This window comes from Podarcis filfolensis (assembly GCF_964270895.1).
Source record: "Podarcis filfolensis genome assembly, chromosome: 1".
NCBI classification, from domain to species: domain Eukaryota; kingdom Metazoa; phylum Chordata; class Lepidosauria; order Squamata; family Lacertidae; genus Podarcis; species Podarcis filfolensis.
Window position 1 is genome coordinate 3,179,437 of NC_139604.1, and position 27,059 is coordinate 3,206,495.

Genomic DNA, 27,059 nt, shown 5'->3' on the forward strand with positions numbered 1-27,059 from the left:
CAAACTGATATGTAATAGGTAAGATACTTACAAGGTCATAAATGAAGTTAGTTACCCAGTAGCTTGTCACACCCATGCCTGAGATATGCTGCAGCTGTTTTGCCTTGGTTTGATGCTCCTTGACCACATAAAGCACAAAGCTGGCTGTCGTGATGGAGTAGCCAATCAGGACGGACATGGAGACTATGATATCCAGTAAACTACTAAGCCTGAGTAAACAAAAGTATATTCAAAATAAGTATGCAGACAGATCCAGCTCTAGACTTGATAGGTGTCCTGGTAAAGTGTCTTGTCACAAACCCCTCTTCTTTCTGTCACCCTGGCTGGGCTTTCTGGTACCAGAGCTTTAACCAGCCACCCCTTTAATTCCCCACATTGCCTCTAACCTATCACCCCTCTGGGCCACTGTGGGTAATTAAAAGGGTGGCTGGGTCCAGTTGGCTGGTGCCACTCAGCAGCCCAGCCTCCCCCAACCCTCAAGGGGGACTTACAATTTAAATTCCATAAAAATAAATAATAAAATCAACTTCTTACATTGCTTGTTCTTGACTCTCTCCACCAGGATACGGATGAGCAACGACTGAGATGCCTACACAAAGAACAATAATTAGGGTTTTCTTTAACTGATCATTGAACACAAGTGCTAGCTGAGGAGCAGGAAGGTTAACAGCAGTCTATTTATGTTCTGAATGCCATGGTATTTCATCTCGGGCAAGCCATTTGGTATGACCATTAGGCATTTTTAATAGTATTTGTTACCATCATTTATCCAAGGAATGATCTGGCAATCCTGTATCACCAGTGAAGTTAAGGGTCAAACCAGGTGTTACGATGACAGACCTATCTTGAGTCCTACCAAACCTCTATAAAGTAGGAGATGCAATTGAAAGTAAAGCTCAAGTGGGCAGGAGGAGGGAACTGAAATCTCCTTCCAGCCACGTTTTTCACCCTGACACTACTGCACACTGCAGCACTTTCTTTCATGGCAGGAACAGCTTCTGGTTTTGGAGCCCCGCTTTGGCCAGGGGTGGGTGGGAATGCAGCTAGGATGCAGCAGCTACAGAGTAAAAGGAGCTGACTGAGTGCAGGATTCAGTTCCCCTTTCCTGCTCACCCATCCTGCACTTCCACCTGAATTTACAAGAATTTGGAGGCACTGCAAAACCAATTTTAGCAATGGGTTTCCAATGTCATGTGCTGTTTTATTCTGGGGAGCTGTAGCTTTTAGTAGTGATTAGATGGAAGTCCCCTGGAAGTTGCATATAAATCACTCTTTCCAAATGAAAAGCAGGATACAAGGATAATAACCAAGGTTTACTTGAGGCATCTGAAGACTGGTGCTCACAATTCTGTTCTTGGAGCGAAAGCCACAAGAACAACCTTAGCTGTGTCTCTTTTTAAAGCATTCCATTCTTAGATCTAAAGGGATCAATGTGGTGGTAGGAATAGAAGTTAGGATGGTGAGGGCACTTGGAGCTAGAACTCAGTGGACTGGAATAGTGAAGCCTTTGGAGACAATGAATGGTGCAAGATGGGGATAGGTGCAGGAGCCAGAGAATATTACAGGAGCCAGCCAGGTGTGGTCTAGAATGGGCTAGGGAAAACATGTAATTATGGCAGGTGTCAAAAGGATGGGGCCATGTTCAGAATGGGTGGAATGGGTGATCCACCTGTTTTTGCACCAGGTGAAGGTGCCATCATTATGCATGATCTGACTCCACTCAGAAAAAGAAGATGATCCTTTACTACTTGTCAGAATTAAACTGACCAGATGAAAGGTACCAGATTGGAAGAAAACCATCAGCTGCATTTTGCAAAAATCCATAAAATCAAAAATATCCAAAGTGATGAAGCATGATAAGGGGAGAGACTGCCACCTTTAACTCTTAGACTTTGCATGGGTTTGGAGATTCCAACTAAACATCAGGAAGAAATTTCTATCAGAAAGAGCTATTTGACAGTGGAACAGACTCCTACAAAAGGGAGCGAACTCTCCTTCCTTGGAGGTTTTTAAGCAGAGGCTGGATGGCCATCTGTCATGGATGCTTTAGCTGAGATTCCTACATTGCTGGGGTTGGACTAGGGTCCCACTCTACAATTTTATGATTATATGGGCTAATTGTATTGTTTTATGTAACTACATTAAAAAAAAACACCTTTAAATGGGAAGTATGGTGCAGTAATTAAGAGTTCCACAAAAAGGAATGGGGAGACTTAAATGAAATCCCCACTTAGGTATGAAGTTCCTTGGATGACCTTCAAACAGTCAAGTACTTCTAAGAATAGCTGTGAGGATAGAATTGGACTGGAGAAGAGAACATTTTACATAGCCCTAAACTTCTTGAAAGGAAGGTGAGATATAAATCTAATTATAGCATTTTCAAATTCTAAGTATTGCAAAAAAAAAAATATTTTTTTAAAAATGTAGATTTCTTTCCTTTACATTTATACAAGAGCTGAAATGAGGCCTGAAGGCGGGGGCGGGCAAGGAGGTTGATCTCTTAACATATTTCGAAATCACTGCAGTGCTTATGTGTCATTCATTCTTACAAGGGTCCTGGCTGACATTTGCTCTTTTAGAGGGGGGGAAACCTGTTTTGTTTTCTGCAGTTGGGGTAGGCTTTTTAAAATAGGTTGCCAATATGGAATAGCAGGATATTTCTTGCAGTTCATTGCAAAAACCAAAAACCCACCAACCCCAAAATTTCCCCTTCAGTGCAGTGTTTCATGCCTCAATCAAGGAATGAAAGCAATTTCTAGTTCAGAACAAGATCTACTAACAACTAGAAAGCAATGCCCCCCCAACCAGCAATCAAAAATAAAGAAGATACAGTTTGACTAAGCTGTTAATGCTCCTTCACTATAAAGCCATTTTCCCTTTACTGCAGCTTAGGCTAGAAGTCAAAATTTCCATTTCAATACATATTTTTTAGGCTTGGAAGGCAAAGAAGCACAATATACATAAGTCGAAAGCCATTATGATTTGCTTAGTGTCAGTGTAAAAAGCTCTTTTTATGTGTTTTTTTTAAATACATGAAGCCTAAGTCAAACCTCAAAAGCAGGATTGCCACCTATTTCAAATTGCTAAAATGACAGTCAACTTTTATCTGGCCATTTCAACGGTTCTTAAGCTGTCATTTATTTGTCAAAGCAACAAACGACTTTGGCTGTTTGAAAGGTGCCATGAAGAAAATACCATCAATTCTGTCTCCAACTAGGTTTCAATAAGCCTGACCTATCTAAAGTTACAAGTTCACAGCACACTTACCAGTTCCAAGTGCTTGAATGAGCTTAAATGAAAAGACTGAAAATAATTCCTGCATGACCATGGGATGTGAGTCTTAAGACAATGTTTACTAATTAGTTTTGTCTCCAGCAGCACATATTAAGAACATAAAGGAAAGTGTAATTGATGCCCTGAGAAGCCTAAAAATTGGACAAGCCATTTTGCTGTTTTACGCCAATCATTCTTAATGGGCATGAATAAAAGTGTTATGCTTTACAATGTCACAATTCATTAGGCAATAGGCAGAAAAGAAAGCCTCTCAACCTGAAGAGGCAAAGGATGCTGCCAAAGACTGTTGAGCACCTACCATATTCGGAGGAGTTTTCTTTTGGCAAGTTAGCACGGAGAATGAAGTTATTCAAGCTGTTAAGGTAGGCTGGGAGGCTGTGATAACCTTCAGGATTATACCAGACCTATATTTAAATTTGAGAGGCAAGAGCAACAGGGAAGAGTCATTTTTTAATTTTAATTTTTGCTTTTAATAAGAAATGGTTCTTCACCCACTATGCATATGGCCTGTGTGTCTTCTTCTCCCTGCCCGATGCCACCCAAACAAGGTGCACTTGTGAATGGTAGTTTCCAGTAACACGTATATCAGCATCGCTGTCAACTTTTCCCTTTTCTTGCGAGGAATCCTATTCGGAATAAGGGAATTTCCCTTTAAAAAAGGGAAACATTGAAAGCTATGTATTTCAGTGCCAGGATGCCACCAAACCAGCTTCTCAGGTGTGTGTCTCTCTTTGTGTGTCTTTTGTTGTTGTTGAGGGATTTATGATATTTCTCTCACAGGCTGTACCCCTGAATTCAATTCATGAACTCTAATCTCTTCCATGAGCTGCTTTCTGCACTTTCCTGTATTATCCTCACAGTCGCTACTCAGAAGTGCCTCAAAGATTGACCTTGAGTGATATTCTGAACTGTGGGTAATTTTTTTAACATGGTAGTACAGAAAGCAGCCTAGATATTTTCCTAGTCCCTCCAGTAACTGAACAACAGCAGAGCTAGGAGGCCCACTAGGTGGTCTTGAGCAAGGCACTCAGTCTCAGTCTAAACTTTCTCTTAGGCTTGCTGTAAAAATAAAATTAATATTGGTGCTTTGAGTTCCTTGGAGGAGAGAAAATGAGCTATAAATGTGTCTGGGCCTGTAATTTTACAACACTTTCTTAGGAATGAATGCCACTGACGTCAGTGCGACTCAGTTCTGACTGAGTAACATTCATGGGATTAGACTGAAAAAGACCTCCAATTTAGCAGAGTCCTGATACTTATTCCAGTCACATTCCCTCCTTCAATATACGGTGCTAACAAGGGGCAGACATAGCTATAAGCCCACTGGACTGTGCTCTCAGACTTTTCAGATTCCTGCCTCAGGAAACCCAGGTCTCAAGTCCTGAAGATGTCAAATGATCTAGAATCAGTCAGGAGGAGCCATAACCCAGGACTGCTATAAGATGGGGGTCTGGGGAGGCTCTTTCAAAGATTCACTCAAGAGCACAAAAAGACAATAAACATGAAATGTCTTTTTTATGGAACTATTTCAAGTATCTTGACAGGCTTCGCCCCTCCTATGTTTCTTTTGCTACAGGCTGCAGCTATGTATCCCTTTACACAATGATTTTTATTTGTTATAATAAAAATGTTATTGATACAAGAAAAAATGACTGATACAAGAGACTGTTCCACCAGAACAAGCCAACTGGGTGAACGAGTCCTATGCAGCAGTGGCACAGACTTCCACCACAGCCAGTCCCATGGCACCAGCACCCCTGCGCATTTGTAAGCCATCCAGAAAAGATCTTATATATAATAAATATTTTATTTTATTTTATTAATTAACAAATATAATAAATAATATTTGTTGTGTGCACACATTATGGTTGAGAGGGCACAGGTAAGACATTTTAATTAAACACCTCAAATATGTAACAGATGAAATCCCTGCTGAACCTAATAATAATCTGTCATAAACACTGTAATCCCTGTTATTTCGGTGGTGGCAGACCACTGAACTTTACTCAGAGTAGACTTATTGAAACTAATGGACCTAACTTTGTTATGTTCAATAATTTCAAAGAATCGACTCTGACCATCACTTAGTTGAATATAGCCCAATGTTCCAATTTTGTCATATAATTATTTTAGCCAGTTTTAACCAGGTTAGTTTTTATGTACCTATTTTAAACTGAATGCAATAAACTGCTTTTCTAGATTTTCATTCCATATTTCATTCCACAACTGCAGTTTACCTTAGTTATTGTCCTGTTAGCAGGCACTGGAGTTATATCAAACTTCAGGTCATTAGTCAAAGGCAGTCCAAAACTCCAACCACCATACCTAGAGGGGAAAATAAATACGCCTCAGGAAATACACAGTGTTAAGTTGTGGGTGAACATATCAGACGACACAGCGATTCTTCAAACAGCTCTTGTTTATTCACAGGCCAGAACAGAACTGAACTGAAGGGTTCAGCCAGCCTGCTTATATAGAGCTCCACTAGAACGCAACAGTAACCATTTTCTGTAACTATCCAATCACTGAACGTCACTTTCGATCCCTTATTTGCATATGTGGACCTGAGTGAAAACTATCTACAGTATCCCCCTGCTGGCCCAGGGTGAGAACTTCAGTACATAACACACAGAACAGTCATAAGTTACATGCCAGACAGGATTGCCTCATTCCTTAAAGGTGGGTGAAACTCTGAGGCTCAGCAGCCCAGCCATGCCATGTACAGCAATGGTTGCATAAGTACTTACATTAAGGCAATGCCAAGCCAGCACATTAAAATCTTAATGAAGAATAACAATTTCAAATGGTTGTTAGTGATGTTCTTTTATTTTTAGATCTGCAGGATTTTAGCCATCTCTTACAGTGAAAGCAGAGCCACAATATTTACAATTCTACATTTACAAAACCCAGTATCTGCAAACGTTATAATAAATTACTGAATAAAATAAAAATTATTTATGCATTTTCCTGTTTTTTAAAAAATGTAGTTGTACAATTTTTTCCTTTTCAAAATAGGAATGTTGAGATTCCTAAAATATTCTAGAGCAAGCCTGATCCCCCTCAACCCTGTGTGGCATTACGTCACTCATACGTTCTGGCTTGCCAGAACTTTAAGAAATGTGACCTGGATTTGCTCAGGGATGTAGAGTCAGGTGAACAGGGCACCATAGAGAGAAACTCCACACAGCAATTTCCCAAATGTTGGTGACTTCAGCTGTCATCGTCATAATCTCTTGACATTGGTTACTTTGGCCAGGGTTGATGGAAGTTGTAGTCAAAAACACATTGCGCACACCTCCCCTATCTACTGGGAGAATGCCTCAAAATTAATCAAAATTAAATACACAGCACACTTATAAATTAACTCCAATGACCTGACAACTGGAAACAGAATAATAAAAAGGGTTTACTGAAAGAATAAAATGTGGAAGAAATAAAGAGGGGTTAATAGAATAAACAATGTACCTCTTCTGCACAAAGTCTTTGGTAGTCACTAGAAGGTATGTCTCAACATCATGGCCAGTAAGGTTGTAAATAGTCCGGGAGAAGAAAGTCCTCTTGTGAGGTGGAGAAAAGTCAACTTTTGGACATTTCTAGGAAGCAACCAGAAATTTTAACTTTTTTAGCCAAAAATCATATAGTTTTAGCAAATAAATCTTATGCACAACTCACTTTACTGTTCCTATATCATTTGTCATTCATAGTACACATCATAAAATTTAGCTTAAAATATGTTTCTTGTTTTAATGTTAACTAAATTTAAATATGGATACATAAAATGTGTACAAAAAACCATTTTTTCAGCTAGGCATATTTTTTTCAGCTGCTTCAAGTACACTGGGCCAGCACCAACACTATGAATTGTGCTCAGAAGCATACTGAGAGCCAGTGAAGATCCTTTAGGACCAATGTTATATGGTTTCGGTGGCCACTCCCAGTCACCAATCTGCCTGTGCATCCTGGATTAGTTGTAGTTTCTGAGTCACCTTCAAAGGTAGCCCCACATAGAGTGCCTTGCAGTAGTCCAAGCGGGAGATAACTAGAGCATGCACCACTCTGGCAAGACAGTCTGCAGGCAGGTAGGTTCTCAGCCTGTGTAGCAGGTGGAGCTGGTAGACAGCTGCCCTGGACACAGAATTGACCTGCATCTCCATGGACAGTTGGGAGTCCAAAGTGATTCCCAGGCTATGCACCTGGTCCTTCAGGGGCACAGTTACCCCATCCAGGACCAGAAAATCCCCTACACCCTCCTGCCCCCTGTCCCCCAGAAACAATACTTCTGTCTTGTTAGGATTCAACCTCAATCTGTTAGCTGCCATCCATCCTCCAACCGCCTCCAGGCACTCACACAGGACCTTCACTGCCTTCAATGGTTCCGATTTAAAAGAGAGGTAGAGCTGGGTATCATCAGCATACTTGCATACAAATCCCCTGATGATCTCTACCAGAGGCTTCATATAGATGTTGAAAAGCATGGGGGAGAGGATGGAGCCCTGAGGCACCCCACAAGTGAGACCCCAGGGGTCCAAACACTCATCCCCCAACACTACTTTCTGGACACTGTCCAGGAGGGAGGAGCAGAACCACTGCAAACAGTGCCCCCCGCTCCCAAACCCAGAAGGATACCATGGTCAATGGTATCAAAAGCCATTAACATACTGAATTTAAGGCCCTTAAACTTAGACTATATGCACACCATGGCATTGCTACAGCCCCTGTTAAGCCCAGGCTTAAGGACAACACAAGACAATATTCTTGGTTTATATGGCACCCTCTCAATCACAGGAAGTACGGTCTATTTGGAGCACATAATTCATTTCTTCCTTACACCCTTCCTTTCACTCAGTGACACACATACAAAGGCACACATGCACAGTGCAGGCCAGAAGTGGCATTAATTGTGTAGTGATTAATTGTGGGGTGAGTGAGGGACAGGGAAGTTTGCATTTTTCATTCCCTGCCATGGTTCCATTAAGCAGAGTCAGGCAGCTGCTATGGGTGGGAAGTGGTGGCAAAATGCTGAAGGGTGGAGCAGTGTGTGTCACATGACCTGCCGTACACCTCCTAAGCTAACCAGCTGCACTCCGGGGGGGGGGGGTGTACTGTTCAAGTCACCACTGTTGTACTAAAGTTCATCTGCAGGCCCACTGAGCTTCTGAATATGGCATGACATGTACGGCACGGTGGGCGGGGGCACCTTGTATTTTGCCTCAGGCAGCAAAATGTCTTGGGACAGGTCTGTACGCTGTCAACAAAAATGCATTTTTGCCAACGGGCGCTTCCTTTGAAATGCAAGTAGCAGCTTCTGAGATAGGATTCTTTTCTCCGTTTTTTTTGTCAGGACTATGGCAACTCCACCCTTATCAGCATTCAAAAAAATGTGCACAGTGATTGCACACACAAAATTTTGCACACAATAGGATTTAAGTATACCCAGGGATAGCCAAAAGGTTGGAGAGAGAGGACAGGTGAGATGAATGCCCAAATAATATCACTATATACTGCCAAGTGTAGTGTTAGGTCTAGGAGAAGCACTTGGAAGTCAAATTATATCTTTCCTCTTTTGGTTGAAGCCTTGAAAGCACTAGAGTCCAACCCTCAGCTTTAATATGTTCTACAGGCAAATGCAATTCCCTTATTTACAAAAGGGCTTCCAATGAGATTAAGATCACAGTCCATAGTATTATGGAGCAATTCCCACTGAGACCAGTGGGATCGGGCTGTGATACTTTGCCTAAGTGGGATTTAAGCAGCCTAACTGTGCATAGAATTGCAACCCAAGGTTCTAAACCCACACAGCATTATTTTGAAATAAGTTCAACTGAATTTAATGGAATTCATTCTGAATACATGTGCATAGGATTAGACCATGAAGCAGTTTAAATCCACGAACTCTGTTTTAGCTTGTTTGTGAGTGAACCAGCTCTGTGTTTGTCCAGCATTCAACACATCAAGCCACCTTGGAGTCTGCAGCCTTCCCCAACTTGGTGCCCTCCAGATGTTTTGGGCTACAACTCTGCTGCCTGGGACTGATGGGAGCTGAAGTTTAAAATATCTGGAAGGTACCAGGTTGAGGAAAGTTGAAGGAATATAATAAAAAGAAGTATATCTGTTTATACCATAATTGGTTCCTGACTAAAAAAAGGCTGAAAGCACAGCCTTATTTTCAATTCCAGGTAGTGACAGACAGTGGACAGTAACTCCTGTCACCAATTTATCCAACGTATGTAGCCCATGTTCAAATATGCAACCTTTGGAGTCAGCCACTTGCTCCTGAACAAGTTCCACAAGTCCCTGATGTTTATTTCATATTTATCTCCTCTCATTGAGTTTTAATTTAACGTTACCTGTCTGGTGTCTGTGCAGTTGCAGGCAGAATACTGAGCACTCTGGTTCCCACTGAACACCCACTCTCCAGGCACGTCTTCCTTGAAACACGCTCTGAAAATAAGCAGATTTAACACTGACATTTCCTGTTGGCAGGTGTGCAGATGACACATGGTAAGAAGGTAGCAGATTCCTATTTAATGCAGGGCACTTGGCTGGAGATCGCCTTTATTTATTGATTCTCCTGAGAGCCCCCAGCAAATCCCACTCGCTTCAAGGGGAGCGAAGTTCACTCAGCCTGTCTAGTTCTTAATGGTTCTGCCTATTGCTCTGTCAATCTCTTTTCAGTCATTGAATTGTGATATTGATTGCAAAGGTCTAATGAGACTTGTTTTAAATTCCTTAGCAAGAAACTTTAGAAATTAACATTAAAATAACAACATTTTCTTGAAAACATAAGGGAGCGCCTGCCCTGAGGCATTGCATGGGTAAAGCATTAATTGGATAATCCTGTGATACTTGCTTAATCATGTGCAGTCTGCACAAATACTTCCCTAAGCAACAGAATTGTGCTAAGTTGGTTCAGGGATAATCAGAAGCTACTGCCAAGGCCCAAGATGAAAATCCATCATGCTTTCCTACACACAGATCAGTCAGCACAGATGAGACATGTGCTTCAATAGGTGTTGTCAGGGGACTGCCATTGGAACAGGGGGGAGTCAGGGGGGCCTTTGGGATACAGGGAGCCGCAGAAACTTCTGAGGAGCAGTTCCTCGTCCACCTCCAGTGGAGAAGAGAGGAAAGGGGGCAGCCAAGCGAGGAGAGGGCTCGAAGATGCTGCTTACTTCTGGGTAAATATGTGGGCTTACTTCTGGGTAAATATGAATAGCATTGTGAGGAAGGTTTAAATTTAGTTGAAGTCATTTGTCTTGCATCTAGGCACTGAACACAGAATGGATACCAACAGAACCTTTCAAGTAAGTATGCTTTAAATATCAGCCTTAGTAAATGCAAAACATTTTAAAAACTACATTCTTTAACAATCTGACGGTTGCTGGAGACCTGTTTCTAAGAGCATCATAGCTTGGCAGATGGTGAAAGGGTGTCTTTAATGAATGACTCTTAATTTTTGGCCACTTCCCTTCCCTGATTAGGAATTTAAAAGAAGAAAACAGCTACTTACAAATGACTTTTGTTCACGCAGGTGCTATCTGCTCCAGGAAAAGAAAGCAGCGAAGCAACCAGAGCATCTGTAGTCTCATTATAATTTCTAGGGTTTTAAAAAAGTACAAAAATTGTTAATTGAACTTTCATTAGAGTCAGAACTGATACATAGCATATAAACTGAATAAAATAAGCATTGTCAAAGTCAAACACTATTTTATATCCCACTGCATAAAACATGAAATAGATATGAAGTTTTGGCACAAACATTTGTTTGCTAGGTTCAAAGTTGCACATATAAAAGTAATGGTTTGCCATATAAAATTTACGCTGTGACCCTATAACCAGTTTGTGAGCAATTCTTCAATTATCTACCCTAAAGAAATTTTCCTGTATCACTCATAAGTCCCGTTTCAAATAAGAACCAACAGCTTTTATCTCAGAAGCAAATTTCCCAGCTCCCACGTGTCTTTTTCAGGAGGTGACGTTTTCTGACATGAGAGAGCACTCCAAAAAGTTTCTGCACAGTACACAGGAGTCATTCTTCTGAAGTGTTTCCCTGTAAACAGTCCCTGAAGGTGAATCCACAAACTGCTGCTTAGAATTCAATTCATCTTGAACTGAAGAAACAGTTCAGCACAAGGAATGTGTTGATATAGAAATTCATTTTAAGGTGGGGGGGGCAGGAAGGTGTATGCACAGTGATAGCAGTTTTCCTATCTGCCGGCCTTGTGCCAAAACTTTTGAAATCCAGAAGAATATAAAGTAGCAATTGAAAGTTTACTAAAGAGCTGCTGATATGAAAAGGTTTAAAAATAATTGTGATGCTCCGCATTTGTGCACTACTGAATTAAACTTTTAATGTTTCGAGGCTTCAAATCTGTGGAATTTGTCAGTCAAGAGATTTCTGGGTAATCTCTTTGATAGGTAAAAAAATTCAGACATAATTTCTTAGTAGACCTAATCATATTGTTGAAGTGTGTGTGTATGTATACATGTGCACACATGCAGGTTGTCAGACTGGCAACCTAGAGCCTCTTTTGCCTTTAAGCTGCCTCTGACAATTCATGAGCTGAAAGGCAACACCTGGCTGTGGAAACCAAAGGGAGCTCATGTTCCTGACCAACAGGTGTGAGAGGAAGTGGGACTACTGGGTCTGCAGAGTTCTGTTGTGTTGTTGAAGGGCCCTGATACACACTCAAAACCCTACCGACCAGCCAACAGCTGTGCTCCTGCACTTTGCTGACCCAGCCTCTTAGGCCATCACTTGGTAAGCTGAGGATTTGTCCCACAAGAGGATCCCAGAGGCTTTCCCAACTCTAGAAAACACTGGATTACAGAATTTAATAAAATGTCTTCCTTTTGTCGACCCCCTCTTCCAACTGTCATGAGCCAGGAGTCAGTTTTGCCTGAAGGGGCAGAAGGTAGAATGACTCCATCAGCAGCTGATCAGCCTTCAAGGACACAGAGGAGAAGGCGCTGATGAAAACCAGCTGGCTTCAGCCTTCTTAAGCAGAGCTTCCAGCAGCAGTCAGGTGCTGCTAACAACGCTTTTAGTTCGTGGCCCCACCATGCTGCTGCCTTCTCACCTTGACCTTTGACCCCCAAGATCAACATATTCCCTTGGACCATCTGAACACGTGGATTGCTGTTCGCCCGACCCTAGGATTGGACCTGACTAAGAGACTTCTGGTTGGCTGGGCTCCCATTCCACTGAGCTCTGCACGTTGTTGCTCAGCAACAAGACAACACCAACCATATTCCTAGTACACCTCATTATGATACTGTTTTTTGCCCCCAGACTAAGTCATTTAACCATATGGCAGATCTTGGCCATTATACCTGGTCCAATGCTAGCTTTAATAACATAAAAAGGGATATTCACCCAAAGAAGTCCATCTGCTTGGAGGAACCATACAAGGCTGGGGAGAGGTGGAGCGCTGGATATTCCGCCACCTTACTTCTCAAGGTGCCGAGGCCCATGGCAGCAGTCACAAAGAGCACAGGAAGGATGACCTGGGCAATAAAGCCTTTCACATTGCGGCGTGTGTGATGGAACCTCTTAATGAGCAAAGCTGTGGCCTTCCTCAGCAAGAGAGGAAAGCTGTTGGACTTCATCGGCTTAACCAGCGCTTGGTCTATTGAGCAAAAAAGGGATGAATGAGATATATAAGTACCGAGCGTTGCTCCCTCCCCACACTTGCATTCATCCAGCTTACCCAACCAAAACACGTGGGTTGGTTTAAAATGATGCTACTTCTCTTTTACTAATTTACATCATAAATCCTTGATTTGGGGTAGCTTCTGCACCAGTGCTGCTTTCCTAGGAGAAATCTGTGCTGGAACCACAAGCTTGATGGCCAGCCAAGAGCCCGAGCTCATTGTCTAAAGCAGAGTGTTGCGACAAAGTGTGTCAGTTGCAGTGTGTAGGCGTGAATGCTCCCGGCGCTCCTCCTGAGGCTGGAAAGGGGTTAGCTTAACCTCCTGCTTGCTAGTAAAACTGAATTACTGTGTCGCAAAATGATGCATGTCTAAAAAGTGTGTCACCAACATGAAAAGTTTGGAAAGCTCTGCTCTAAAGGATTTTTTAAAAAGTGTCTCAAATGCACTCACTTGGCACTCTGACACCTGCAGCACAAATTGCCACCTCATAGAATTATGTGCTGCACGTGGATGGTGCACTCAACACAGGGCAAAGAGTTCTGCTGGCATGTAGAAGCCTCACATGAACTTTTTCTAAGTGCTGCTTACCATACTAGTAGTTTTGTACTAAAGCACCACACTAGAGGGTGTGAAATGTCCAGTGCAGATAGCACCAAATCAGACAATGCAGCTTTGTGTTAATTCCTGCTGTTCATTAATTAGCTAGCCTGAACATCAAGTTTTTACAAACTTCTGAGCTCCAAATAGTAAGGGCCAGTGGCGTAGCGTGGGTTGTCAGCACCTGGGGCAAGGCAAGTAATTTGCGCCCCCTAACCCTGAGTGAGCCAGGTAGGGGCAGAGAGCTGCAAGTGCGAGCGCCCCCCAGATGTTGCACCCGGTGCGGCCGGCCCCCCCTGCACCCCCACACTACGCCACTGGTAAGGGCTCACCTCTGTAAGGTGTTGTGCTAGCTAGAGTTTTGGAGACAGGCTGGGGTGGATGGGTACATGTGTTCAAATTCCTGTTCAACCATAAAGCTTACTGTATTGCCTTGGGCACATCACTCTTTCTCAGCCTAATCGACTTCACACTGTTTCTGTCAAGGTTAAGGAAGGGGAGCATATACACTATCCTCAGTTCCATGGATAAAGAGTCATCTTTAAAAAAAGGTCTAAGATCCTTATGCAGTCTCTATGCTTGATGTCCTCCAGCTGTGGTTAAAGCAGGAGGAATGGAATAGTACAAAAAATTACCATTTAAACAAAGCAAACAAAATTAAACGAAAAGTGACTTAATAACGCTGCTGCTCCAGTGCTCCAAACTGTACAAACCCTCTGCTCAACCTCCTCCACATGTGTGAAGTTGGCCCTAGAACAGGGGCGCCATCTTCTTAAAGGGATTGAAGGGGCAACATCACGACATTGTGCATCTGAAGCTAGGGGGCAGAGCCAAATGACCCCTGAATATTGAGGGGCCTCAGCTCCTTCAAAAAATACTTGGGAGGGAGGGGCCAAAACTGCCTCGGCCCCTAGGAGTTGGTGCGCTCACCCTAGACCCACAGCCAAGACTGGAGGAAACCTACCAATTGTGGAAAGGTGCTGCAGTGCGTGTCAACTGACCCATCAGTATCACAAAAGAGGTGCAACCTGGCCATTCCCAAGAATGACATGAGAGGCAATAGAGACATGTTGGTGCTGTTTTTTTCATTTAGTTCAATATTGCCTACTCTGACAGACAGTCAGGATCTTCAGGATCTCTGGTATGCACATCATTTGCTACTGGAGATTTTGCCTTTTTAACTGGAGGTGCCAGGGAGGGAGGTGCTCTGCCACTGATCTATGGTCTCTAAACTCATGAGATATGGCCGTCACAAAGTTATATGGGAAGGAAGCACGAAGAGGGCATTAGCTGGGAGGTAAAATTTAAAGGCTAGAAACAGCTCAGGCAAGGAAGATTCGCCTGGAGTTTGGCTCAACGCCTAACTCCAGAAAGGAGAAGCAAAGGTCAGTGCTGCTTAATTCGTTTTCCTTGGCCTGAGGAAGAGCCTCAAGCCAAAAGCTCTGCGCTCCCTCCCAGATCATCCTGTAGCTGTTCAAAACATGATACTGGGGGTTGCAACCCAAATACATATTGCAGTCTGTATTGTGCAATTGTAGCACTCATTGGACCCACTAATATTCCCAAATGCAATGAGAAGGGGGTTGGGGTCATTGCAAAGTAACGGCTGAAGGATTATGAAAACACAGAAGCAAAGTTTCAGATTCCAATCTACAAAGAGACTTTACAACAACGGCAGGCATATTTACTTTTTCTAGGTAAAATGTTCAGCCTTTATGAACTACATCCATCGGCAATAAGCCATACTTTAAATTTGTACAAAGCAAGCGGCAACTACAAGATAATACATGGGACTCCAAAAAAAGACAAGAACATTGTCTCTTAGTATGTAAAGATATAAAATTTGCCATAGTAGAAAGGGTGTGTCAGAAGGAAAATAAATGTATATTGTAATGTTTTTATTAATGCAACATTTTTGTATGTAACTGTGTATTTTTGAAATATTTTCTTACAGTTGCCTGTTGTTGCTTCAGTTTTTTGTACACCACTTAGGGACATTTGAAATCTATTAAGCGGAATAGAAATTAAAGCAGTCAAATCAAATTCTCAAATCTTAATTGAGGTGATATGCTGCTATCCACATTAGATTATCTACACTGACACATAGAAAGTGCATTTCAGCTCTCAACCAGCCTGATAAACAGCCATGATGCTGCATATATGTCACTGCATCATGATTTTCATACCTTAAAATGCTCATTTCATGTAGTCATAGGGCCAGTTCAGAACATGGAGCTCCTCCATAGATACAATTGGGTGAAAAAAGTGATGTCTGATCTGGCACAACCATGTGGATAGCAGTAATTCATGTGAACAATTTGAGCCTTATTTTCTTTTACCCGACATATTTACCCATTTTTAATGCAACAAGATTAATCACTGGAAAGCAGTGTCAGTTATCAGTGTGGCCATGATGAGTCACAAGTTACTTTCTCCTCACAGCTGTATTTGTATTATTTGCTTGAAACTCTTGAGAAACTTTAGGGTACCGAACTAGCCAACAGAAAATAGGGTTTACCTAGTCAATTATGATACTCAGCCGCCTAAGGTATTTAAGCCCTAGTTCTTTTCATGGAGGTAATTGTCCGAATGTGGGAGCTCACATGATTTGCCCATTTTTAGATTTCTCTGAAATCTAACGTTTTTATGGAGGAATATTCAGTCATGTGAGCATCCACCTACGTTGAAGTAGTACACTCCAGGCAGGGGTTTACCTCCTCAGTTGGAACTAGGCCTATAATTCAAGCTGCTTTTTCAGACAAGCAAAATATTATTTAAGCAACTTGCAGCTTCAGAGCTCTGATTTTCTTTGGATGATGCTCTCTGGTCCTAGCAAAGCTGGTTGCCAGTTGGGACTTGAATTGCTAGGTTTACAAACGAAGCAAAAGTTACACTTTAACTCTCACCCCTTCCCCAAATGGTTGGCTGTGAAAGTGCCTGTTGTGTCCTTTAAGACTGAATCCATATAAAGCTTATTTACTTGGAAAACCCCACCAAAATAAATGAGATTGAGTCCTCAATAAATGTGGTTACAATTGAGCTGTATGGCAGATCTGTGACCCACCCAGTCAGCTTGTCTAAACAGAGTAGCGGTCAAGGATCTAGGAGGCTGATGAGCTGCATTAATTTGTGGGAGGTGGTTCCTGAGTTTTGCAGGCCTGCATTACATCGTAGTTAGTGCAACTGCTCTTTCTTGCATGCTAGAAGCCTGAAACTTTTTTGGGCAAAACTGCACACTGGGGTAAGATTTCATAGTCTTTTTTTAGCCTCTCCTCATTGAAAGTTTTTCATAACAGCATAGGAAGCTGCCTTATACTATGCCAGAGCATTGGACCATGTATCACAGCACTGTCTACATTGACTGCCAGTGGCTGCCCGGGGTTGCAGACAGGGTCTTTCCAAGTCCTTACTGCAGATGCTGGGCTTTGAACCTGGAACCGTCCACATGCAAAGCAGGTGCTCTGCCGCTGAGAGAGAGCCTAAGCATGGAAAAGTGGGGAAATGAGGCAAATGATTTGACAAATGCATCCACTATTCTTGGTTGGCAGGGGGAGCAAGTGTTCTAAGGTGTATTCCCGAGAATCCTCATATTTGTAGCACAAACACCACCCCCAGAGGGGCCTGCCCTAGGAAACAGGAGTCCTTCCTTAGCCAATGCAAGTTGACAATGTAGACAACTATTTAGCTGCCAGGGACCTAATCATGGATAAATACCATCTCTCTCAGTGAAGTTATCGGCGTTCATGGAGAGATCGTCTGTCTCCAGATTGCAACTGGCCGCCTCTTGGGACAACTCCACATCAGCTTGCTCATCTTCTGCCAGGTCTTTGGTCAAATTGAGAAATACCTGCATAACGGCAAAACAAAAATGCTTTTATTTCACTTCCGTGAAGCCCTCTTACAGATGTAGAAGGGGGAAGAAGCCCAGGCAAAATATTAAAACCAGGTAGAGGTGGGGGGAAGGAGCACATAGAAGGGAAGGAAAAGGACTTTGAGTTTTGTTGAGTTTTTTGGACAAAGGGTTTGGTGTACACTCTGTTAAAAGAGAACAGTGCCCGTTCAGAGTCTTCCGACAACTGATAATTCTGTGAATTCAAAACTATTTCTGTGAATTCAATATGTACATAAACAAACTTCTAGCACTAAATCACCACTGAAACTAAACAGATGGGGAAACAGGAAGACCTGAGTTGGCATCTTCCTCATCATCCGCATCTTCTTTTATTCCTCCCTGGAGTAAAGAGCCTTGGACGTAAGTAAATAACCCTCTGCCAGGGATCAGAAAACCCTGCTGACCAATGGAGATGCTGCTTGTAGATGCTGGCATCTTTGCCACTGGCCAGCCATTGAGTCAATTTGCACCATCTTTTGCTCCATCTCTGGAAAGTAGAGCATGGAGATGGCTATAAATAGTCCTATGCACCTGACTGTAATTCTCCCTTTATGTAGATTGATGTATGCATTAATAAATAAATTGAAAGCATGTTCATATATTTAAGGGGAAATCAGGGCAAAATGTTCAATACCTTGGCTTCACCTTTGTAGCTCCCAGTAGATTTATTTCTTTAATAAATGTGTATCCAACCTTTTGGTAAAATTATTATCAGGTGGTTCACAAGATTTAAACTGCCCCCGCCCAACAAAATTGAAACAAAACAACAATCAATAAAACTTCAGCATAAAATAGCAATAAAACAACCAGATACTTAAAACTTATCAGATGTTTAAAAGTGTTTAGATGCTCACTTCTTCCACGGTGCTGTCTGAAATTCCAAAGCAGCCAATATGGAGGTCACTCAAGCCACTGTCCAGACCTCTCAGGAGAGACTGGTAGGATGAGGAAACTTTACTGTTAAATGGGGGGAGTGCATATACAAGCTCGCCCCCAATGTCTTCCTTGAGATAGGCTTCTGGAAGATGAGACTGGATCATGGCTGTCACTGCAGAAGTATCACATTCTTCTGTGAAGTTTAGAGTTGGACTCTAGGGGAAGAGGGGAGGAGAACACAGCGCACTAAAGCAATTGCATGTGAGGATTTGGTTCTCCAGACATATTTCTTTATTAATACCGAAGATATTACAACCCAGGGGCATTTAGTGAAGCTGAAAGCTGGCACATTCCGGCCAGGCAGACAACAGAAAGTTCTGCTTGACACAGTAGACTGTTATAGAATTCATTCCCATAAGATATAGTGTCAGCCACCAACTTGGATGGCTTTAAGTGGGGATTAGACAGAGAAATGGAGGAGAAGGCTAGTAATGGCTCCTAGCCACAATGGAGGCAGGATGCCTCTGAATACCAGTTAATGGGGATCCCACGAAGGGGGAGAGCTGCTGGGTGCAAGTCCTGCTTCCAGGCTCCTCATAAGTACAGGATGCTGGGTGACAAGGCCTCTTTGGCCTAATCCAGCAGTTGCTTGGTGCTTTTCTTTATATAAAAAAGTTTTGTTTTGGGCAGTCAAAATGCGACACAGTAGCGCATACCTACTTTATTTCTTTTCCATTCCAGCACATCCCTAACTACAAGAAATCTGCAAATATGTTAAAACAGAATTGCTCCACTACCTCCCACTTCACTCCCTGGATCAATCTCAGAATGAAATTACAGGTTAGGCAAAGTTTAAAATTATTTTCTCCACATGTTTAAAATCCAGGGTAGTCCAGGGTAAAGGTAAAGGGACCCCTGACCATTAGGTCCAGTCGTGACCGACTCTGGGGTTGCGGCGCTCATCTCGCTTTATTGGCCGAGGAAGCCAGCATACAGCTTCCGGGTCATGTGGCCAGCATGACTAAGCCGCTTCTGGCGAAGCAGAGCAGCGCACGGAAACGCTGTTTACCTTCCCGCCGGAGCGGTACCTATTTATCTACTTGCACTTTGACTTGCTTTCGAACTGCTAGGTTGGCAGGAGCAGGGACCGAACGACGGGAGCTCACTCCGTCGCTGGGATTCGAACCGCCAACCTCCTAATCGGCAAGTCCTAGGCTCTGTGGTTTAACCCACAGCGCCACCCGCATCCAGGGTAGAGGTTACTTAATGCTTTCAGAAAGAGAGGATACACTGTGAAAAAGCAACTCAGGAATGGTGATTCTGACATGGATTTATATCCACTTGCACTTTCTTTTTTAAAAAAGCAATGTAGGCAAGATGCACAAAACCCCATCCAACTATAGCCATGGTCAAATCTGCCTATTTCCAGGTGATGCCACTTTTGCAGATTTTTACTCAGTTTTGTTCTTCTTCCAAATCAGAAACCATTACAAAATGCATATTTAAATACATATTTTAAAATCAATTATTTCTCTTAAAACATATTTAAAAGCACCACTTGGTAACCCTAAATTTCTGTGAACTGTGCTGCAACATTTGGAGGAGTGCAAAATCTGGTGGACAGAATTATGGATCAGGCAAGTTCATATCAGGACTTGCAAAAAATGCAATTCCTCAAGCATCCCTGATTTTGAGTTTAAATCAACCATCATACACTGGCTGAAGTGGAATGGGGTGGTTTGGCACTATATTTCCTGCCCTGCTCAAAACATGCATGAAAATGTACTTCCTCCAGCAACTCAGGAAGAGACATTTTCATAGAATCATAGAATCATAGAGTTGGAAGAGACCACAAGGGCCATCAAGTCCAACCCCCTGCCAAGCAGGAAACACCATCAGAGCACTCCTGACATATGGTTGTCAAGCCTCTGCTTAAAGACCTCCAAAGAAGGAGACTCCACCACACTCCTTGGCAGCAAATTCCACTGTCGAACAGCTCTTACTGTCAGGAAGTTCTTCCTAATGTTTAGGTGGAATCTTCTTTCTTGTAGTTTGGATCCATTGCTCCATGTCCGCTTCTCTGGAGCAGCAGAAAACAACCTTTCTCCCTCCTCCATGTGACATCCTTTTATATATTTGAACATGGCTATCATATCACCCCTTAACCTCCTCTTCTCCAGGCTAAACATGCCCAGCTCCCTTAGCCGTTCCTCATAAGGCATCGTTTCCAGGCCTTTGACCATTTTGGTTGCCCTCCTCTGGACACGTTCCAGTTTGTCAGTGTCCTTCTTGAACTGTGGTGCCCAGAACTGGACACAGTACTCCAGGTGAGGTCTGACCAGAGCAGAATACAGTGGCACTATTACTTCCCTTGATCTAGATGCTATACTCCTATTGATGCAGCCCAGAATTGCATTGGCTTTTTTAGCTGCCGCGTCACACTGTTGGCTCATGTCAAGTTTGTGGTCAACCAAGACTCCTAGATCCTTTTCACATGTACTGCTCTCAAGCCAGGTGTCACCCATCTTGTATTTGTGCCTCTCATTTTTTTTGCCCAAGTGCAATACTTTACATTTCTCCCTGTTAAAATTCATCTTGTTTGTTTTGGCCCAGTTCTCTAATCTGTCAAGGTCGTTTTGAAGTGTGATCCTGTCCTCTGGGGTGTTAGCCACCCCTCCCAGTTTGGTGTCATCTGCAAATTTGATCAGGATGCCCTTGAGTCCATCATCCAAGTCGTTGATAAAGATGTTGAATAAGACCGGGCCCAAGACAGAACCCTGTGGCACCCCACTAGTCACTCTTCTCCAGGATGAAGAGGAACCATTGATGAGCACCCTTTGGGTTCGGTCAGTCAGCCAGTTACAAATCCACTGAGTGGTAACATAGTCAAGACCGCATTTTACCAGCTTCTTTACAAGAATATCATGGGGCACCTTGTCAAATGCCTTGCTGAAATTTTATTATTCTAAACAGCCAAATGAAACTATAAAAGCTAAATTTTCAAAGGGAGTGTAACTGGACAAGCACTTGGCCATTTCTATGCAAATAGCTAATCAAAATGTAAAGACACCATGGGGAGAAGCTGTTATGCCATCTGATCTCTCGATTTTACCATTTCCTGTAGATTCATAACATCCACTGGATACCTTTTAAAAAAATCATTTTCATTGGATGCCATTTCTTCACTTTCCTCCTTAACTCAGGGCAACATCAGGTTTGAAAAATATTAGATATTTTCACACCCCATAACAACATTCAAGTGTTTTCCAAACCTTTCTTTTAGTCAGGGTCAGGTGGTATCCACTGCCAAAAGTTTCCTTCAGGTAGAATGGGGACCCACAGCACTTGAGCCCACCGTGTTCCAAGAATGCAATCCTGTCACTCAATACCTCTGCCTCATCCAAGTGATGGGTAGACAGAATGATTGTTCTGCCTGAAAAAAGCATACAGAAAAGGCAGCATATATCTATCAATATGTTGCAGAGGTGTTGCAGACAGCAGGAAATGCGACAGGGAAATGGGAAACAGGGACTCATGTGATAGTGTCTGCTCTCTAGGAGATGAATTGCTCAGACTGAAAAGCAGGCCCTCGTCTGAGGCTCTATAGGGCTGTGTGGGGCTCAGACGATTGTAAATGGCGTCCTCTGGGCAATCCATTTTGGCCTGCAAGTCACTGATTATGAATACTAAATTAGCGCTTTTGTCACTTGAGAGTAACTCTAACTCTGAGGTTCCATCTCAAACTCTTGTCTCTCTCCTCTTAGTTGCTGCCTGGACGGAGAGAGCTGTCAGGTGGGAAACAGGAGAAAATCCTGGCATGCATGTGTATGGGGAACAGCACTTTCTCAATGCTTGACCCAACACAGCAGAGTTAATAATGGTCAGGCAAAGAAAGACACATTTTTAGGCACGTGTTCTTTGTTGATTGATGACATTGGTAAGTCAGCAGTTATTGTAAACCCCCTTATAACACATGTATCTCTGTGCAGAGGACTAATTAATCAGATATTATGTATGTACCTTACTGTTATTTTTTGTAGCTAACAATCCAATAATATGCACTCTCTGTGTTTTTCTGTAATGTTTATAATGTTATTGCTGAAAACCAATACAATACATATTTTTAAAAAGAATACCTTTTTCATAAGATTACCTAACACTCCAGACATGAGTTTCAACAATGATGCAAGCTCACCCTGACCCCCCCCCACCCAATTTTTTATTGTGTGTATGACAGTATTAACTTCTACTTTTGCTTTAAACAGCCAGGTTGTCAACTTTTCTGCCCACATTACCTTTTCTGTTTTTTGAAATAATCTCCCAAATGCCTCTCCTTGAACATGGATCAACCCCAGTAGTTGGCTCATCCAAAATCACCACTTTCGACCCCCCAAGGAGAGCAATGGATATTGATAGCTTTCTTTTCATTCCTCCTGACAAAGAGCCGGTCAGCTTGTGACGATGGTTGTATAATCCAGTTTCCTTCAAAGTCCTTCAAAATAGCGCCCAGGAAAAGGTAATAATAAAATATGTTTCGTTGTGTGTAACTAAAACAAAGGAACCTATATATATCAAAGCGCCAACAATACAAATGAAAAACTGCTGTCTTAGAATTGGCATAATCCAAAACTGTGATTTAACATGCTCCTTGGACTTGATTTCATTTATCGTTCTTTTTAAGATGTTTCAGAATTTCTAGCCAATGTGTCAAGGTTAAGGGCTCAGAATCACAATGTATTCTGGCCCGCTTCCAAGCCCCCCAGTGACGCAAAGAAACTACAAACTCATTTTGATTGGATGGCAAAGGTTGATTAATATCTCTAAAGTGGCATGAAATAGCCTTAGAAAAACTGGTCGGTAAAACCAAACAAAAAGGACAATAATAATGAGGAAAAGCTACTATGCAAAAGCTACTGTTTTTGGCAACAGGGATTAGCTTGTCTTGGATTAATGTCATGAAACCCTGATTTCACCACCAATATTTCAGTATTATTCTGACTCAGCCAAAGGAAAGAAGCACATTTTTTATCCAAAGTATACCCTGCTCAGAAAACTTCCTAGTAATTTAGGAAACATCATTTCCTCCATGCAGTCTTTTTATGCCACTTTGGATACAGAAGTCAGCTAAGTCTTGACACAGAAAATCGGTGTGGAGATAAATGTTGTGATAACAAAGCAGCAAAACCAAGAAAGAACATTATTGGATTTGGTTGTCTGCAGCTAGGAATGTGGGGGAGAAATTTTATTTGGATCTCATTTTAATGTGAACCCACCAAATTCACACTTGTTCTCCATATAATTACTTTGATGTACCTTTCTACTTCCTCGCGTAACTCCTCTTTACTCCAGTGGGGCACCTTGATGTAGCCATATAAAAGCAGGTGTTCCTTTGTGGTTAGGTAACTAAATAAGACATTGTGTTGCATGCAGATTCCCATGTTTTTCCTGATTGTATCCTGGTCTGTTCTGATATCTTTACCATAAACAAATATAGTGCCAGATGAAGCAGGGAACAAGCCGGTCAGAATAGATCTAGAAATAGGGGAGATACGGAACAGTTGAGACAAATATCCAGCGTTTCATCCCACAAGTTATAAGAGCTAGAATAGTGTAGTCACTACACTCTGGGGTGGCCATGAGGCTGAGCTATGAATGAGGAAATCCCTTTAAATCTTCCCTCTGCCATGAACTCCCTAGGTAACCTTAGGAAAACCTGCCTCTTTCAGTTTCAGCCCTGAATCTGTAATATGGAGCTAATAATAACAACATGTCCTACGGGACTGTTATAAGGATTTCAACAAGACAATGTATGTAAAGCATATGCGCTAAAGCAGAACTATGTTTGCAAACACTGCTAGATGATGAAATGTCACTGCAAAGGAAGTCACATCCTCACTCTGCCACGATCCTTTTAAGACCAGTTTACATGTACACTGTGAGTCAGGAGGATGGATGCCTGTCTCCCTTTGATCAGCACAATGCAGGCTATTATTGATGATTGTCCAAACCAAGATCCATAGTTTTTCATTGACTTTGGTTTTCCTTTGATAACTAAAACATTTTGCAGTCTGCATCCCTCTCAAATTGATTATTTTTAAAAAATCAGAATTTAAATATTTCAGAATTGTCAATATGTTAAGCTATTGTGACAAAATTTCATTTCAGCTCTCTGTCATAATGCTCCACTTTGCTGACAGAAGGCAATCACAATACACTGATCTGTAACCTATAGTTCAGATCCTGAAATATATTTAAGTTGTTTGATCAGAGATATGCTTATGCAAAACTGGAGCTCCACACTGAGATATCATGCACAGAACAGGATGTTCCTAGAGACTAGCAAAGCTGAAAAGCTGCTGGATTTACCCCAAAGGACTTTTGCACCCTGCAAATTCAGACGGTCTTAGTTTGATGGGAAATGACAGCCACTGAGTTAGTGTGGAGGATGACTAGTACAAGCTGTTGCTGCACGTCATTCTCCCGCTATGAGCATGAAAAGAAACACCAAGCCCAGCAGCAGCAGCAGCAGCAGCACACAGTTCTACAATAATTCAACAAAATGGGAACCTTTAGCATCCACAAGTGTTACTGCTGATACTTCTGTTGGCCTAGGAGCAGAAAAGCCAGCAGAAAAATCAGTAAAAATAAGAAATATGCTTTCATTTGTGAAGGAAGGGGAGACAGAAACCTGCTGAGATAAATAAAGAACATTGAAAGTATATGGCATAAACTTCAAAAAAGCAGATCTCAAAGACAACAACTGATCTGGTCTTGAAACATAAAAAGATGTTACTGATTCTGGCATTTATCTTCACTAGCTTCAAAGTGGTATTTCTTGCAGTTCGAAGCAATTCCTCTTCAAAGAGAACCTACATTGTGGTAGTTTTTCCAGCTCCATTGTGTCCCAGCAAAGAAGTTATGTTTCCTTCATAAAAGTTCAGGTTGAGATTCTGGACAGCCGCTTTGGATCCATAGACCTTTGTTATTCCATACAGAGAAACTCCCACTTTTAGGTCGGTCGGCTCAGGTTCAAGGTTAGAAGGCAGAGCACCTTGAACAACTATAAAGCAACAAGAACGGAGAAACCTTTTACTCTGTGCTTCAGATGGTGGGAATTTGCATATGGAATACCTATATGGACAGCTATCAGTAAAACACAAAAAATGGTAAGTGTGCTAAATGGCATGAAAATGTACCACACAGGCAGGTATGCTGGCGGAATGGCCTCTGGGGCTGGGAGTTCAAAATTGCGTTTCGTTTTAGGGAGAGGAAAGGGGCGTATGTTGTGGATATCTGCTACTGCCCAGGTTTGACATGTCAAAAGGAGAAATGGAAAACACAGCTGTTTGGGTGGATACTAAGACTTCTTTCTATGAAAATTAGATGTACATGACCGTACAGCCACAACATTTTGTAACAAGCTATAATGCATCAACGTGGGTTTTAAAGAAACAGCAGATTTAGCAGCAAATTTAAGAGCAGTGAGTTGTGGTTGTCTTCCCCCGTCAAAGAAATATATAGTTCAAGATGGGTAGTCTCTAAATAGGTGGAAGATTAATATGGAAGTTATACTGTGTGTATACATCTAACGACAAACAATCCCTGGTTCACCTACCTGTCAGTCATCACACACACACCCTGCACAATCAGCTTGAGAGGGTAATTTTTGCTTTGGGATTTTACAATACAGAGTATCCAAATAACCTACCCATATTTAAGTTTGCAAAACATGACAGCATACATATTTCCAAATATAGTCAGGGTCAGGTGAGGAATCTAAATTGTGCTGCCTTTTGTCATGACCCTTGACTCTAGTGGTGCTCTGGAGAGGGAGTCAGAGGTTGTGGGGCAGCGGAGCCAGATTCAGGGCACAGAGCTGACTGCTGAAGATAGGGAGACCCTTGGGCCTGAGACAGTTGGACAGGGCTTGACCCCCAGGGCTTGTAGGGCCAGAGCCTGGTCACTCACGGGCATCTGAGCCTGAAGAGCCAGGTGCTTCCCATGCAGAGAAGCACCAGAAAGGAGACTATGAAACAGCAAGGGAGTGTCCATCTTCAGGCCAGAGGGCTGGCCATTTAAGCTTCTAAGGTTTTCTACAAGGAGGTGGAACCTGGAGGAGGTAGTTTGCAGAGAGAGCCTTGAAAGGCTGCAGTTTGCTCTCAGCCTTTGTTGAGCAAGTTGCCCACTTGCAGCTGTTCATGGCCCAGCCTCACCACCTTCTATGTGCATCAGGTCAAAATGCAACAACATTAAACTTTACATTAAACTCTGGCAAATATCTATGTTACATTTCAGTACAAGACTAATGGTTTGATTAAAGCGATATCAGGCAAAGTGGCACCCTCCAGATATTGTTGGACTACAGCTCCCATCATCCTTGACCATGCTGGCAGAGCTGATGGGAGTTGTAGTCCAAAAACATCTCAAGGGCACCTTGTTGGGTGCCCTGGTTTAAAGTAAGCGAATCTATGAAATAAATATTCACCACATCTAAAAACTTGGAGTACGTACATATCTTTTCAGGGAATGCTGGCTCTTTTCTCAAGAAGAAATTGGTGAAAAGAAAGTTTTTCCTCTTCTCACTCCACAAGGGGAAATAGCCATAGCGCTCTGCCCAGTAAGATGGAAGGAGTGGAAAATACCACGGGGCTGCAATACCATACTTGCCTGTTAAAAAAATGAGAGAAAGAGAGGCTGAGAAATTGGGAAAAGTTACTCTACAGCATGTGACGGTCTGAATTAGGTT

General features: G+C 42.3%; 1 protein-coding gene across 1 annotated transcript in view; it reads right to left on the minus strand.

Moving 5' to 3' along the window:
• ABCA12 (ATP binding cassette subfamily A member 12) overlaps positions 1-27,059 on the minus strand; it is a 122,657-nt gene that overhangs the window by 21,239 nt on the left and 74,359 nt on the right. Inside the window, exons 28-42 of the mRNA XM_083625473.1 lie at positions 26,825-26,980; positions 25,187-25,373; positions 23,627-23,845; positions 22,609-22,805; positions 21,586-21,746; positions 18,292-18,528; positions 17,260-17,392; positions 12,671-12,923; positions 10,805-10,891; positions 9,642-9,735; positions 6,760-6,887; positions 5,532-5,619; positions 3,593-3,698; positions 535-589; positions 32-209 (exon numbers count right to left, since the gene is read on the minus strand). Coding sequence (XP_083481599.1) covers positions 32-209; positions 535-589; positions 3,593-3,698; positions 5,532-5,619; positions 6,760-6,887; positions 9,642-9,735; positions 10,805-10,891; positions 12,671-12,923; positions 17,260-17,392; positions 18,292-18,528; positions 21,586-21,746; positions 22,609-22,805; positions 23,627-23,845; positions 25,187-25,373; positions 26,825-26,980 — 2,279 coding nt within the window. The remainder of the gene's footprint in view (positions 1-31; positions 210-534; positions 590-3,592; positions 3,699-5,531; positions 5,620-6,759; positions 6,888-9,641; positions 9,736-10,804; positions 10,892-12,670; positions 12,924-17,259; positions 17,393-18,291; positions 18,529-21,585; positions 21,747-22,608; positions 22,806-23,626; positions 23,846-25,186; positions 25,374-26,824; positions 26,981-27,059) is intronic.